Raw genomic sequence first — 14,430 nt, 5'->3', positions numbered from 1 at the left:
GAAGTGATTTCCTATTTAATAGGAAAAAATGGTTTTCTAGTTGATAAGCATGATTTTTCTATCATCAATAAAAAAAATCATTGGGATAATCTTTTAAAACAGTACACAAAAACCAGTTTCTCTCTTTCCTTCACAAGCATAAAAAATTTAAAACTTATTTATGATATTTTAGTTCCACTTTTCAAAGAGTTGCTAACCCAAATTAATTTCGGTATAGATACACTTAAAATCTGCACAAAATTGAACACAAAATTAATTTTCAAGAAGTGATTCCAGGTACTAAATGCAAATGTTGTGAACATCCTATTTTTCCTTCACCCCTTCACTTCTTCACTTTGACGTAGAATAGAATTTACAAATATATAATGTAGCAATTCTGTCTCAGTATGACACTACTCATGTTTATCATCAAACCATATGTTTTACTACAACTAGAATGCCACAACAGAGGTGGTTTAATAAAACTCTAAGCTTATTTCAAAATTTAACTTCAAAGTCTTTGATTTAGAAGTACTAGATCAACAAACGTACATTAAGGTACATATGTACATATATTGCCTTGGCTACCTTTATTGTATGTCCTGGTTTTTCCTTTTTTGGTTGGTACTATATTCATACGTACATCAAAAGGTAAAAAAGAAAACCATGAAAGGAAGCTAAGTTGGGTTGCAAATTGCAGTGCACGCCAATTCCTATTCACAACTATGGACTGTGGGATGACTCTAGCAATATGAATCAAAATGCAAGCTAGGACAAAACAGTTACCATTTCAAACCAATGGCTAAATCTAGAAGAGCTTCAACTTGGCGTATTGTTTGTTGCTTCTCCTGTTGTTTCAGTCTATTTGCAACAGATTCAAGATCAAACCCTGATTCATTTTGTACTTTATTCTGTTCAGAACGAACCTCTCGCAGCAATTCATCCACCTCCCTTACGAAGTCCACCCTCAAAAGGGTCTCATCAACTTCAAGGGATGGTCGTAATGGCCCGTGATGCTAATTCCACACAATTTAAAACAGAAAATTGTCAGGAGATTCAAAAAGGTGATTTTCAACTTATTTTTAGACATAATCTGGACTTTCTCATTTCTAGTTTTAACCAAACTTTTGCATAAACAAATAAACTGGAATCAATCAAACAATTATCAATGTTTAAACAAATAAGCTTGAATTTAACCAATATATTTCAATTTTTATTTGTGTTAATAATTTATCAATCAAATAAACTACCTAATTTAATATGGTGAAGTGGACTAACATTCCGTTATTTAATTACAGAGTCAATAAAGCACTGAGTGGTATTGACCCTTCCAACTTCATCTTACAACCCACTTAATAATATAGTTATATTGGAATTGCTGCTTCAGTTATTTTCACGAGAGGGAATGGAAAACCTCAAATTAAAGGAGCAACAAGGTATCACTTGACTAAGGTCTAAGGCATGTAATCTAAAGGTGCATCTCACCTTATCTATGTCGAATGACTCGAATCCTGGTGGAACAAGAATACTAAATGGATCCTCCTGAGGAAATGCATCAATCATTATCTTTTTACATTTCTTTAGCCACACTTCAAAATCATAGCCGTCATACATAACCAAAAGATCATTGAGCAATCTCATCGCGGGGGTAGCCTCTCGTTTCAAGATCTCAGTCTACAATTAAGAACAAAAAAATAAAAGAGTAAATACACTGAAAAGAGTAATAAGGTAAAGTTAAAACTGTGCTGACCACTAAAATTGTTCTAAAGAAAATGCCAGGACAGTATCAAACACTTTCTTTTTGGTTGAAAATTATTAAAAATCAGAAATTTCGTGTGTTCTACATCTTGCTTAGTTAACTTCTAATAATTTTATAGTTTTCTATTTAACATTTTAGAAAGAACGTGTTCCCAATGCTCCTCTTGTTTTAAATAGAAGAGAATATAACAGTTTACTTGAATCTAATACAGGAAGGAAAAAGGTCTAAAATATCAATGGTATTTTTAAAAAAAGGAATACAAAACCATAATTATATATACTTTAGCACTAAATTCAGCAAAGATTCAAATGCATAGATGGAAAAACTGTGGATGGGAAGGTAGACCCTCCTACTAAAGGTAGTCAGCTATGTTCCATAACAGAAATTAGTTGTCAGCAAAAGTGGCGAATATTCTGCACCAATAACATAATTAGGAGTGTCAAATAGGATTCAAACCGTGAGCCAACCTAGCTCACCACAGGTTTGACCTGGATTGGGTTGAAAAAATAACTTTTTAAATATAGACCAAAATGAACGCAGCTCACTTAACCCATGACTTAAAAGAGTTCAAGTCAGGTTGGAGGTGGGTTGACCTGAAACTTGTTTCTATATGAATTATGAATCTGCTCGCTCAACTCAACAACACTTTTGAACTCAAATAAATACGAGGGTCTCAACTCAACAACATTTTTAAACTCAAAGAAATACGAGGGTCGAGCCAACCCATGACAAATTACTCTTGATTGTACAACAATGAATAGGTTAGTCAAGCCAACCCATTGTGATTCTACTGCAATAAATATATAAAATAAACTGGGGAACAAAGCATACTTAGGTGAGCCAACCCACCTAACCCACTAAACTGTTGTGGTCGAGCTAGGTTGCAAAAAGTTTGGTTCATTATATGACTTGTTTTTAACTGAACGTGTGGTGAGTCAACCTGTGTGAGTCAGGTTGACTCACTTTGACACCCCTAAACATAATTGTAATTCAACAAAAAAATGTTGAAGTATAAAGCACTAATATAACATTAAATTCAACAATGATTGTTCAAGAATGAATTACCGATACTTTAATTTGCCTCACATATCAGTATTCAATAAATATCTAATATATACTCTTGAGTATTTCACCCATATGTATTTGTGAAGTATCTCAGACTTTAAAACAAGTACTGAAACAAATGAGAATAGAAGTATGTAAAGTATAAAAAAGAAGCACTGTTCCTTGATCCAAAAGTGGAATTTGTCTTCTTTATGGATGATTTGAGGAATGGGATGAGGTTTATATTGTTCTTATTTGTAGACAATAGAAAGCTATGTATGATAACAGTGATTTACAATTTTTATTTTATTTTAAGTAAGCTTACTAAGTATGTTCTTAATTTGGATTTGCAAAATTACAACTGTATATTTATTATGTTTTATGAATTTCGATACATATCTAGACATGAATCTTACAAGTATAGTATCCCATATTCCTTTTGAAAAATTGTATCATTGTATTGGATATGTATTGTGTCGGATACTCAGATCATATTTCTGCATCATAGACAACTGCAGTAGTTATTAAAACTAAAATACCTTACATCCCAGGTCTGAGAAAAGCTAGGAAAACTTTCTAAGTGGTGGTGCACGTGACAGTAGAATGACCGTAGCAAAATAATTAAAGAAAGGATATTTTGGGCAAATCATCCAATTCTAACATCTATCATGACCACAGGGAAATGAAACCACCAAAGTACCGGGGGGCCTTTTCAGTAAAGTAAGCTTTTGCCCTTACTGTGAATTAACTATTATTATTTATTAATTGAGCTCTCCAAAACTGAAATGATTCACACAAGAGCTGGTACTCCTAACTAAAAAGGAGCTATATAAGGGCAGTTGTTAATTGTTACCTCAACCCTTCTGTATAACAGATCCAGACTTCTAATGGCATCCTTTTCTTCCTGCAAAGAAGAATAAAATAATGTATAATAAAACCAGTTCATGATAGCCAGAGGATGAAAAAAAGTATACCACATACTTACAGAAGTAGACACTACTAAATCGAACATTCACTCATGATAATCTCTTTCAAATTATCATGACAATATCCAACACAGAACTAAATCTAAGATTTACTTACAATAATCTCCTTCAAATTATCATATGATAATATCCAATACACAACAATACATCTTAAAGCTGCTGTAAAACAATAATATACAGCTTAAATCTTTGCTTAATATGTATAATTTATTAGGCTTAATAATGTCTTAAACACAATATTGGTAAGGAATCTGCCAAATGATAAAGGCTGCGATCAGTTTACAGCTAAAATGAAATAGCAAATTTAAAGTTGGAGAAATCCTCTGGGCAAAAACACCAATTAGATTATATTTATCCACTCTTTCACCGACCAAATTCAAGGATTACATGACACACTTAACCATTTTATTCCTTCTTCTTTTCTGACAGTTAGCTACTAAATTGGTCAGTTACATTTATAAAGCAATATTGAAATTTGGTAAGAAAATTTGTCAAGTTTCATTCCAAAAAATTGTGGCATGATATAAGTTCCCTATTCAAGAACAATGCAGTGGCCATCAGTTGCTGGCCAGCTGCAACCTCCTGTATTACAAACTTCCAGTTTTCAAAAGAATACCTCACTCTTTGCATTTAATCAACTTTCTTTTGTGATGTGGGAGAAGTAAATATTATTCAATCTTAATTAAAAAGAATTAGTAATTTTTAGTTATAACTTTAATTCTAACAAAATTTGATAGTATTTACAAAATGTTAGTGTATTATGTATAAATATGGTGCCCCTGAACTTTAGCCTGTAATAAAATATAATTGTGGTTCTAATTCTCAAAGCACCAATTTATTGATCATAAGCTCTCACAAAATTTGATAATTTGAGACTTAAAATCTTCCTCAATGCAAATGATTACCTAAATAACTCTGATGAAAAAAAATTATAATTTAATTGTTAGGTCATTGAATGCCTACTTCTTTTTCTTCACAAAATGAAATTCTTTGCACAAGTTAATTGGCCTAGAATATTTAAGATGCTACAATAGTAACTTACATCACGCCGAGCAAGATCAAGCCGATTCCATATGACCATTAAAACAAGTTCCGTAAGCTCTCCTTTCTCAGCAGCTTCCACAATTCTCTATCAGAAAAAGGACAGTCAGATCTCTGAATACACACACATACATGAGAAAAAATGTACAAACCAATCAATGGAAGAAATTAAAAGGCCCATGCCATCTAGTGTTAAATTATCTTCTTTATATAATATTACTATTTTCTTATTTATATGCATAAATGATTCGCAGACTATCAATAGATAAAAAATGCAGACACACTATACACAGAATATTATTGACCGAGAGGGAATTATGCAAAAACACACTTAAAAAGGCTATCGTGATGAATTTCATTACATTCCTTTCTTTTTCATCTTGCTTGTTCTTAGAGTTTTAATTTTTCAGTGTGAACTATATCACGGTTTCCTTCATTTAAAAATGAAGATTTTCTATTTTTAATACGGGTCAGATTTCCCAGCCCAGATGTCAAATTTATAAAGTTAAGAACAACCTGTGTTCTTCAATTTCAAGTTTACAATGTCACTTCTCCCTTAAATGTCATATTATAGTTAGTTAGTGTCAATCAAGTACGTTGATTGCAGTGCAATTGGTTTCTTGATGCTTACCAGAAGAGAAAGAAGATCCTTAGACCAAGTAAAAAGCTAGCTTGGTTACCCAACATTTTATCAAGATGAGCCCTAAACATCCATCCATTGGGCAACATGCAAAACCATTTTTATGAGGAATGGAGATGTAATTGTGACTTGGTAGTTGAAAATACACATTAACTCATGAGGGAATATTTTTATCTGCACGCCATTCAGTATATTACTGCACCAAGAAGTTACCTCTTCCACTTCTTCAGGAACCTGGAGAAAGCTTGAAACTAGTTTCCTTGCTTTAATGAGTTCTTCTTCTGGGTATTCCTTCAACCGTAAGCCAATTTCACGATACTCTCCCATCTTTCTTTCTTCTTCCTCTTCTTCCTGTCTGCGTTTCCGTTGCAACTCCTTGGTCTTCTTTCGCTGCTGGGCTTGCCATTCCTATCCTAGAGAAGGTTAATGAAACTGCCCAAATAAAAACATTCCAAGTCCAGCTATAACATACATACAATGATAGACACACATTCATTTCACGGCTCAACCCTTTTTATAGTCCATATTCATCAGCCAAGACATGAACGCGTCCACCCATCATTTTAATATGATAGTTATCAAACAGAACACAAACATGAAATCAGAATTGCATCAGGCATTAAAGATGTGATGATATGTTTGAAACGCAGCCTAATTGACAGACAAAACAAAGCAGCAGCATTTTCTATTTTTCCTAAAAAGATATACTCAATCAGGGCCATGCAAGCAAAATAGAACGAGAAATAGTAACAATTTCAATATAAAAAACGAAGGTTAAGTTATTTGTTTGATTCTTCTATTCATTTAATTGGTTCAATTTAGATGAAAGTTCAATTTAATCCAATAGTTTTAAATTGATGTAATGCTGTCCTTTACGTCTAATCACGAGAATCAACACCATTTTCTATATGTGAAACAAAATTTACTAGTAGTGGCCACATAAGACAGACTAGTAATGTAAACAACGCTGAAAGAATGGACAACGCAGCATCCATTTCGAAAATTAAGCTACCAAATTTAATAAGGAAACAAATTAGTAATTTAGGGTCTAGAGTAAACTTTCCTTTCCGATAACAAATTTTAAAAGAGAAAAATAAAAAAATAAAATTAATTTTTCACAAGCTTATGCAAAATTAAAAATATGATTTTTAAGAAGCTAATAAAAAAAGGTTTGAAAGAGCTGATTTGAAATTTCGTTTTGTCTCAGTTGGAAATGTTTAAGGAGAATTAGTCCAAACATACTCTTAACCAGAAATGAATAGTATTAAAATTACAAGGTGTTTAGAATGCATACATCGTCATAGTACTCCTTCGGCATCCCTTCTAGAAGCTCTTCCCCCTTTACCCCTTTGCCACATCTTAAAACTGGAGAGAAGCCAGAAACACAAGAAATAAAATAATCAATTTTGAGAGCTAAGAAGGGAGCGGTAGGATGCAAAATAGGTGGTGACAGTGACTAACCTGCGCCGGATGTGCATTTGTATAAAGAAGAAAAGGTGGGAAGTGTGGTTACAGCAGGAAATGAACAATAATAAAGCGAAAGTGGCGATGTTAGAGAGAGAAGGTTCATCCCAAAGAGAGCGAAGAGGGATTCTTTCTCTGATGAAACGAAAGAGAAGAATGTGTAACTAAACTAAGCTAAACTGAAGTGTTATATTAGGGCTCAATTAGTAGCAGTTACGAACTACCAGCAAGAGAATGAGGGATTCAGAGGAGAGGGGGAAGTGAAGAAGATGACCCAAGGTTTCGCTATTGCTATCTGTCGAATGCAGGGTTTTGGGCGAGAGGGTTTTGGAAAGGACCTTTTACCCAATATTATCTCTATTCACAATTTATAACATAATGTCCAAATGTCAAAATATCAAAATAGAAATTCAACCATCATTTAGATTACTTCCTAATTTCAATTTCAATTTTCGAAAAAAATAATAATTATGAAAGCCAAATCAAGATTAGGCAAAATTAACAAATTGTGTAATTTTAAAAGAGTGAATACAAATTTAGTTTTTGAAGTTACATTATTATGATAAAATTGTAGATCTATCCGTGCAAGAACCAAAATGTTAAGTATGTAAATCAAATTTAATATCATTTTAACCTCCACAAATGACTGACTAATTTGTAAGTGTTTCTCGGTACTAAGATTAAAACTGAAAGTTTTTCGGACAAAATAAAAAAATGGTGTCACGAAAAAATACTAAATTTTTAACTTTCGTCTTAATTAACATGTACCAATTAACAAATAATCAATCATTATTATAATTAATAATTAATAATAAAAAATTGCTTATGTAAATTTACTGGAAAATAGTTTTAGGTAAAAAAAGTATAGCATCGCTCAATTATAATAAAAGAAAACAAGTTTTACGTAAAAAAAAAGAGTAAAAACTTAATTAGGAGAGTTTACTTTATGAAGTTTTACACTATGATACTCGGACATTCCTTTTATAAATGACGTGTCGAATACTCGTTTGAATCCCGACATTCATATGACACTCGTTTGAACCCCGACACTCGTATGACACTTGTAGAACAAGCATCCGTGATTCTAGTAAACTTCTAACACAATTTAAAAAAAAAAATCATTAATTATATAAATTTTTATTATGATTATAAAAATAAAAAACAAATCATTTTAAAACTGTCATAAGCTCAAAAAAAATAATCAAGAACATACTTATGCACATAAATCTTTATTATCAATTTATATAATTCATAATTATATAATATATAGATCCGTTAACGTATTCTACATTTTATATATTATACGTATTTTCGTGTCGTATCAGTTTCTGTGCTACATAGGTTTTCCCTCTAAATTGATGAAATTAATCCTAGAAATTGGTCAGTTTGTCACTGGTATATCATTAATTTTATCAAACTAGAATTCTCATTAAACGCGTTCTCTTCATATTTATCATAAATTTATCATATTTATCCATTTCCACATAATATTCATATCCAAGCAAATACCTCCGTTCAGTTCTCACAGGAATATGTGGGATGCCAAAACACAATCTAAGTAAAGAAAGCAAGAGAGAGAAAAAGACATGACAGTGATCAATAATTTCTTTTAAGACAGGTTTTACGAGCAGTGTTATCACAGAACCCTACGCGTGACAGACCTGCAACAGCACCAAAACAAACTACATTTACATCTTCTAGAAACGAAGAGTAAGCTATGAAAATTAAAAATAGTCACTAATCCTATAAGTGCTTATAATCTCCCTCCATCTGTGGCTCTCACTGGAATTTTTAAATGCGAGGGGTTGAGAGTTATACAGAATATTTGTCAGTGTTCGTACCCACTATAGCCTTTGCTTCACCCTCCTTCCATTTATGTCGCTGCCATCAAGTATTGCTTCATTCCTATGCTTGCACAAGTAGTCTGAATGCTCGGTAAATCTAGCCACATACTCTAAAAGCTCGGTCAAAACAGATGGGCAACTTTCTTTCAAGTACTCAAAACCATCGGTTTGCATCACAGCTGAAGAAACAAAAGGGAAGAGAATACTTCAGCCTGTAGATACATAATTATAGTTCTGGATGAAGAATAAGATACAAACAAATTTTGATATCGCTGCTGTCAAAGATCCACTCTAAATTTTTCACAACAAAAGATTTGGGTACAAGCCATCTTCTCATCTTATAAACCACCAATCATGATAGGTTAAGAATTAAGACCGTATATAAAGAATTCTTGAGATCACTAAAATTAAATTGGCTGACTATTTTTTAAAAGAAATCATTAAAAGCAACAACAAATGAAATCCTTCACAGCCTAGGATATTTTTCTTTAACATTCAAACTGGAAGGTACGAGTGATAAGCCTAAACCAAACTATTTTCAACACCAAACGGATTAAAAAACAAGAACCAATCCAACAATTTTTTTCTTTTTTTATACTTGGGTCATTTACAGGTTCCTATTGTTAATCATACCTTTACTCGTATATAGTTATACTGATTTTAGAATTATGTAGTAATATATTGAACTTTTAATAATATTAGTATGTGATTCCACGTATTGGATACTTTGGTTATGTTAAAGTATGAGTTTAGGACATCAAAAGTACATGTTATGCATGTTCTGTAATGCACTTTTTAATAAAAAAGTTTACAGTGTAGTTATTATTATGTGTAGTTTTTTATGACGTTATTGCTTTTGTTTATTTAAATGTCACTTTCAAGGACTAATAGTGACTCCATTGAATGTTAGTTTGTATGCTAAGCAATATTGAAAGTCATAATTTTAAATAAATAATTAAACCAAACTGAACACAAAAGACTCATCTGGTTTGATTCATACTAGACATGACATTCAAACCATACAGGGAACGCACCTAAAGGTCAGCAACAAATTTAACTTTCAATGATAGTTAGATGCTCTTTAAGAGACCTTCAATCTCCCACAATTAACCCCTAAATTTGCACCCTTTTTAGCTGTGTGTGTGTTCAAGAAAAAAAAACAAGTTCAAAGAACAAAAATATACCTCTGAGATTTTCAGGCTGTGCAACGAATTTAAGACAGACTGCTTTCAGTTGGAAACAATGGTGCTGCTCTGCCAAGGCCAGAGTCGTAGCAACAGTGTTTATTGCAACATCTTCACAGAGACTTGTTTCACACATCAGCCTAACTCTCTCTAAGCCATACCGATCAGCAGCTGCTAGCAGATGCTGAGCCATCAAGGTAGTGGCCCCTTTTGAGCTCAACCCAGTAAGCTCTAGCATGTCAGGTAGTGAGTCCCAATATATAACATGAAGCAATGCCTACAAAATATTGAAATATGGTATATGGTAAAGCAGAAATGTAGCAGTTCTTTTGTGATAGAATAATATTGAGCTTCATATGTCAAGGCAAACAACAACACAATCTCATCACACACAAAGTTCTGCTTGTAATAATAGCATGTAAATATGAAGCCAATAGGACTTTAAGAATCCAAATACAAAACTATACAAAAGGCACGAGTGTGTGTGTGTACATATAAATGAACAGTTACTGCTATTCGGACATATTTGAATATGCATTAATAAATAGCATAACTAGGACAGTTCTTCTTAAGGTAATAAATATAAGAAAGTAGAAAAAATAGAAAAGATTTAATTACACATTTGGTTTCTATAGTTGCACAATTTAAACGTTATAGTCACTAACTATACCTAGAAGCTAGATATTGTAGTCCTTACATTGCTCTTTAATTCCGTTTTCCTCTGTAGTTTTTAGTATGTCTTAACTCTGTCAGGCAAAATCGCCAGAAAATAGAACTAGCACTGTAAAAGCAACACAAATCTTCTGATGGTTGTTAAACTGTCCCAAAAATGCCCAAGTGACAGATTTTGGTGGTTTAACAACGGCCAAACTGAGTTTAGACACATTAATAGGAACCAAGACGAAATAAAAGTGCTTGTGTAGGGACTAAAACCTTTAGTTTCTAGATATATGGACTAAAATGTAAAAATTGTACACAAGTGTATACAAACCAAATGAGGAATTAAACCAATAAAAAAAGTAAACAACATACAGCAATCACCCACTATTGTTATTTCTTATCAATTTTCTATGCACAATTAGGAAAAGAAATGAATCATATCATATCAACGTTTCTAAACCTCAAGATCAAAATCAAGTAGACAAGATCTAGGCATCTAAAAAAATGGAAATGTTTATAGATTTTGCAAGAATAAGTTCCCAATTCAAAGCATAAATTATAGAAAGCATTTAACTAAACCAAACAACAGCCATGTGAATCTATCATTCTAAGTGCAAAAAAACACATTATAAAGAGGAACCAAACACTAAGGAACCACATGGCAGTGATCAATACACAAAGAAACCAGAACCAGCTGGAACAACTTGCCAAAGAGGAACCAAACACTAAGGAACCAGAACCAGAAAAGAACTCACAACTGAGTCAATTTATAAAGAACTAGTCTATGTTTTTTAAAAAAAAATTACGGGTTCTTTCAAAAAAGGTTATAGGATTTCAGTCAAAACTCAGAACTGAATCAAATTAAAAAGAACTAGTATATGTTCAGCTATTCCCGAATGAGAGGACCACATAGAATTTTTAAACATGTGTTCTTTTGATCTTGTTTATAATAATAACAAAAATTACAAAACTGTTACAGTGAAATGTGATTATTTCTCGTTAAAGAAATATACAACATAAGTTATGTGGATCATAACAATCATTTGAACCTTTTTTTGCGGACACATTTCAATATAAAAGACCTAATGCAAGAAATGTACCATTGAGTATTAAGTCAGTTGCAATAATATGCATAACAAAGGTAATGAGGGGAAAAGCAAGGAAATAACTTAAAAAATCATGAAGTACATTGTATATACCAGGCCATAGACAGAAAGAATAACCAAAACATACTTTCCAACCACATCACAGGCATAAATCAAAGAAAGAAAGCACATAAAAAACATTCATTCCAACCTTGAAAACTGGAGCCTCCATGTCTTCAACTTTTATACAACGAGTATTGTGATCTTTCATAGGACCAAAAAGTTGGGCCCTGAAAACTGGTGAGCGAGCAGCTAGTACCAATTTATGGGCAGCAAAAATTTCTCCATTCACTTCAAAACTTACATCACTGTCTTTCCCACTTTCTAATAGCTTCCCAAATTGTTGACCAATGTTAGAAGGCATAATTGGAATTTTATATATTTTAGGGCCCTCTGTGTGTGATTTCACAACACCAACACTACAATTAACACTAAGGCAATCGTCTTTAAGATAATCTGATGTCTCTAGTGCTGTTCTCTTAAAAAACCGCTTGTAACCCCTGAAACACCCAATTTCAAACAATTAGCATCTTGACCAAACTATTCAGCTTTCTTGTCACAAAAAGTTATCAATGAGTATTTGACCAAAGCAAAACCATACATTAACATCTTCTATATATTAAAAAATACATTTAGAGGTGGAGGGAGCACAGTTAAATTCACTTTACTTACACATACTCCCGAAGCGAATAAAACGAGTGAAAAGAGCTAATTTGGATTTTTGACCATCTAATCTTACACAAATGATCGAGATTAGTTTCGAGTTTTACCATCCATGTATGGTTGTGTGGTCAAGATTAGCTCTTATCACCTTTCATGCTCTGATTCGAAGGTATGATCACATTGTGTTGTTTAAGTAAAGAGTCATAAACAAATCCCCACCCACATGCAATCTGAAGAATTAATAACTAAGCTTCAGTTTAGCAAGACAGAAAATTATGAAAAGATACTTCTTGAACAACATGAACCCTCCCCCTGCCGAAATAACAAAACCCAAACCGTTTGACTTCAAAAAAACAAAATTACCATTCATTCCTTCAATCCCTCCTCCAACAACATTTAAACCCGCAACATATTCCTTCAACGTTTAAGCAAATCCCACCAGCCACTCTCTAATTTCCCTCATACAAACACAATACCCAGCAACATATTACAACCAGAACCAATCCAAGTAAATAAATAAAAAATTGAATTATGGACAATTAAAAATAATACAAGTCGCATATCCAACGTGCTCACCACATGCTACCACGGTATTTTAACGTGTAGGGTCCACTCTCGAGGGTCCTCTCGAAATGGCTATGCACCTTATGCCTCTCCTTCCCACTCTGATCCAAAAGGGTTAACTCAAAAAGCGCCCTAACATCTGCCCCTTCGCTAGCAAGCGCGATGAAGAGAGAAACGTACGTAGCATTGTCCTCCATGCTCTTCCCATCAGGGTAAAAATAGATCGCCCAATCGTACCCTCCCACCGAAAATATATCCGACGGTATGCACTTCCCAATCCCAATCCCCTTCGACAGAGCATACCCCGTGATCTTGAACCGGTGCGATCCCCTCACCGTGTCAGTCACCGACGTCGACGACGTTGTCGCCGGCGGCGCTGACGATGGTGACGCCGATGAACAATTGAAGGACGGCCTTGCGGTTTCTCTCAGAATCTTACCCATGCGCAAGCCAGGACAGCGGCAATGCCTCGGAATTTTGCGTAATTGAATTTTCTTCTTCAGAATCCAAACCCGATCGGGGACGGAAAAAGAATTAACGGGATCTGCGATCTGGGCGCGGAATCCCAAGAATGGGGAGAAGCTTTGAAAAAATTTCAGAGAGGAAATCTAGGGTTTCGTGGGAGGGTCTAATTTTCTAGGGTTTGGATTCTGAGTGCGATGGAAGAGGAAATTATAATGGTTGGTAATGAAGAAGATGACTTTAAATGGCTTTGTGATTAATGTCCCACGATTGAATTCCGAATGAAGTAGTAATGAATAGTGCGGTATGACAAGCTTGCGCGTGGTTTTCAACAATGCCTTAGCCGACTCGCTTTCCTTCTGAGACACGTGTGCATTACAACGGTACGCAAAATCTCGGAAACTTACGGCACCAACAGCACCGTGAGTGACACAGTAAATTTTAGTCACATTTGGCGGCGCCTCAATTTCCTCTTCGCTGTTAAAACAATAAATAAAAGAAGCACCAGCACTTTAGCTTTGAGTTTTTTTTATTTAACACTTTAGAAGATAAATAGGGTAAACGAAATTAATATTTGGTTTGGATTTGGAGGTGGTGAGGGGAGGAGAAGAAAATAAGGTTGTCTATCAAGGTAATGTAAAGGATTTTATTTTTTTTAATCAATAAAAAGATTAAATTATAATTTTTATTTGTTTAAAAATAATAAAATAATATATAATTTATTTATTTATATATTTTAGTCGTTTGTAATTAAAACATTAATTTTTGTATTGACTTTGAAAAAACATATGATCACTTCTATTCATGGACTATAATTGATTCACATCCGCCTACCAAATTCATAATCAATTATTCATGGACTATACTCAATTAACATATGGAAACATATCAATGTATACATTATCGATTATCACACACAATACTTATGTATAATCGATCACTCCTCCTCCATAATTAATTATGTTTATCTTTACATATTCTTCATCTACTGACTC

General features: G+C 33.4%; 2 protein-coding genes across 6 annotated transcripts; both read right to left on the bottom strand.

The window, feature by feature from the left end:
* Nucleotides 1–454: 454 nt before the first annotated feature.
* On the bottom strand, nt 455–7,290 carry LOC137829689 (protein PALE CRESS, chloroplastic). 2 transcript variants are annotated; one of them, XM_068636565.1, is made up of 8 exons: nt 7,138–7,278; nt 6,911–7,048; nt 6,744–6,814; nt 5,663–5,857; nt 4,811–4,897; nt 3,636–3,686; nt 1,465–1,653; nt 455–995 (listed from the first exon to the last, which is right to left on the bottom strand). In XM_068636565.1, exons 2-8 carry the CDS (start codon nt 7,017–7,019, stop codon nt 762–764), a joined length of 936 nt encoding a protein of 311 aa, XP_068492666.1. In that variant the 5' UTR covers nt 7,020–7,048; nt 7,138–7,278; the 3' UTR covers nt 455–761. The 2 variants fall into 2 exon arrangements, with proteins under 2 accessions (XP_068492666.1, XP_068492665.1); XM_068636564.1 differs by having other exon boundaries at nt 6,911–7,290.
* A 1,210-nt stretch (nt 7,291–8,500) lies between these two features.
* On the bottom strand, nt 8,501–13,851 carry LOC137829686 (BTB/POZ and MATH domain-containing protein 2-like). 4 transcript variants are annotated; one of them, XM_068636560.1, is made up of 6 exons: nt 12,986–13,701; nt 12,773–12,858; nt 12,419–12,639; nt 11,898–12,246; nt 9,942–10,218; nt 8,501–8,936 (listed from the first exon to the last, which is right to left on the bottom strand). In XM_068636560.1, the coding sequence occupies exons 3-6, from the start codon at nt 12,517–12,519 to the stop codon at nt 8,758–8,760; spliced, it is 906 nt and encodes a 301-aa protein (XP_068492661.1). In that variant the 5' UTR covers nt 12,520–12,639; nt 12,773–12,858; nt 12,986–13,701; the 3' UTR covers nt 8,501–8,757. The 4 variants fall into 4 exon arrangements, with proteins under 4 accessions (XP_068492661.1, XP_068492662.1, XP_068492658.1 ...); XM_068636561.1 differs by lacking the exon at nt 12,773–12,858 and having other exon boundaries at nt 12,986–13,726; XM_068636557.1 differs by lacking the exons at nt 12,419–12,639; nt 12,773–12,858 and having other exon boundaries at nt 12,986–13,851.
* Between the last annotated feature and the right edge of the window lie 579 nt (nt 13,852–14,430).

The sequence above is a fragment of the Phaseolus vulgaris genome, chromosome 7 (genome assembly GCF_000499845.2).
Source record: "Phaseolus vulgaris cultivar G19833 chromosome 7, P. vulgaris v2.0, whole genome shotgun sequence".
Taxonomy (NCBI): domain Eukaryota; kingdom Viridiplantae; phylum Streptophyta; class Magnoliopsida; order Fabales; family Fabaceae; genus Phaseolus; species Phaseolus vulgaris.
This window is presented reverse-complemented; position numbering and strand designations above follow the sequence as displayed.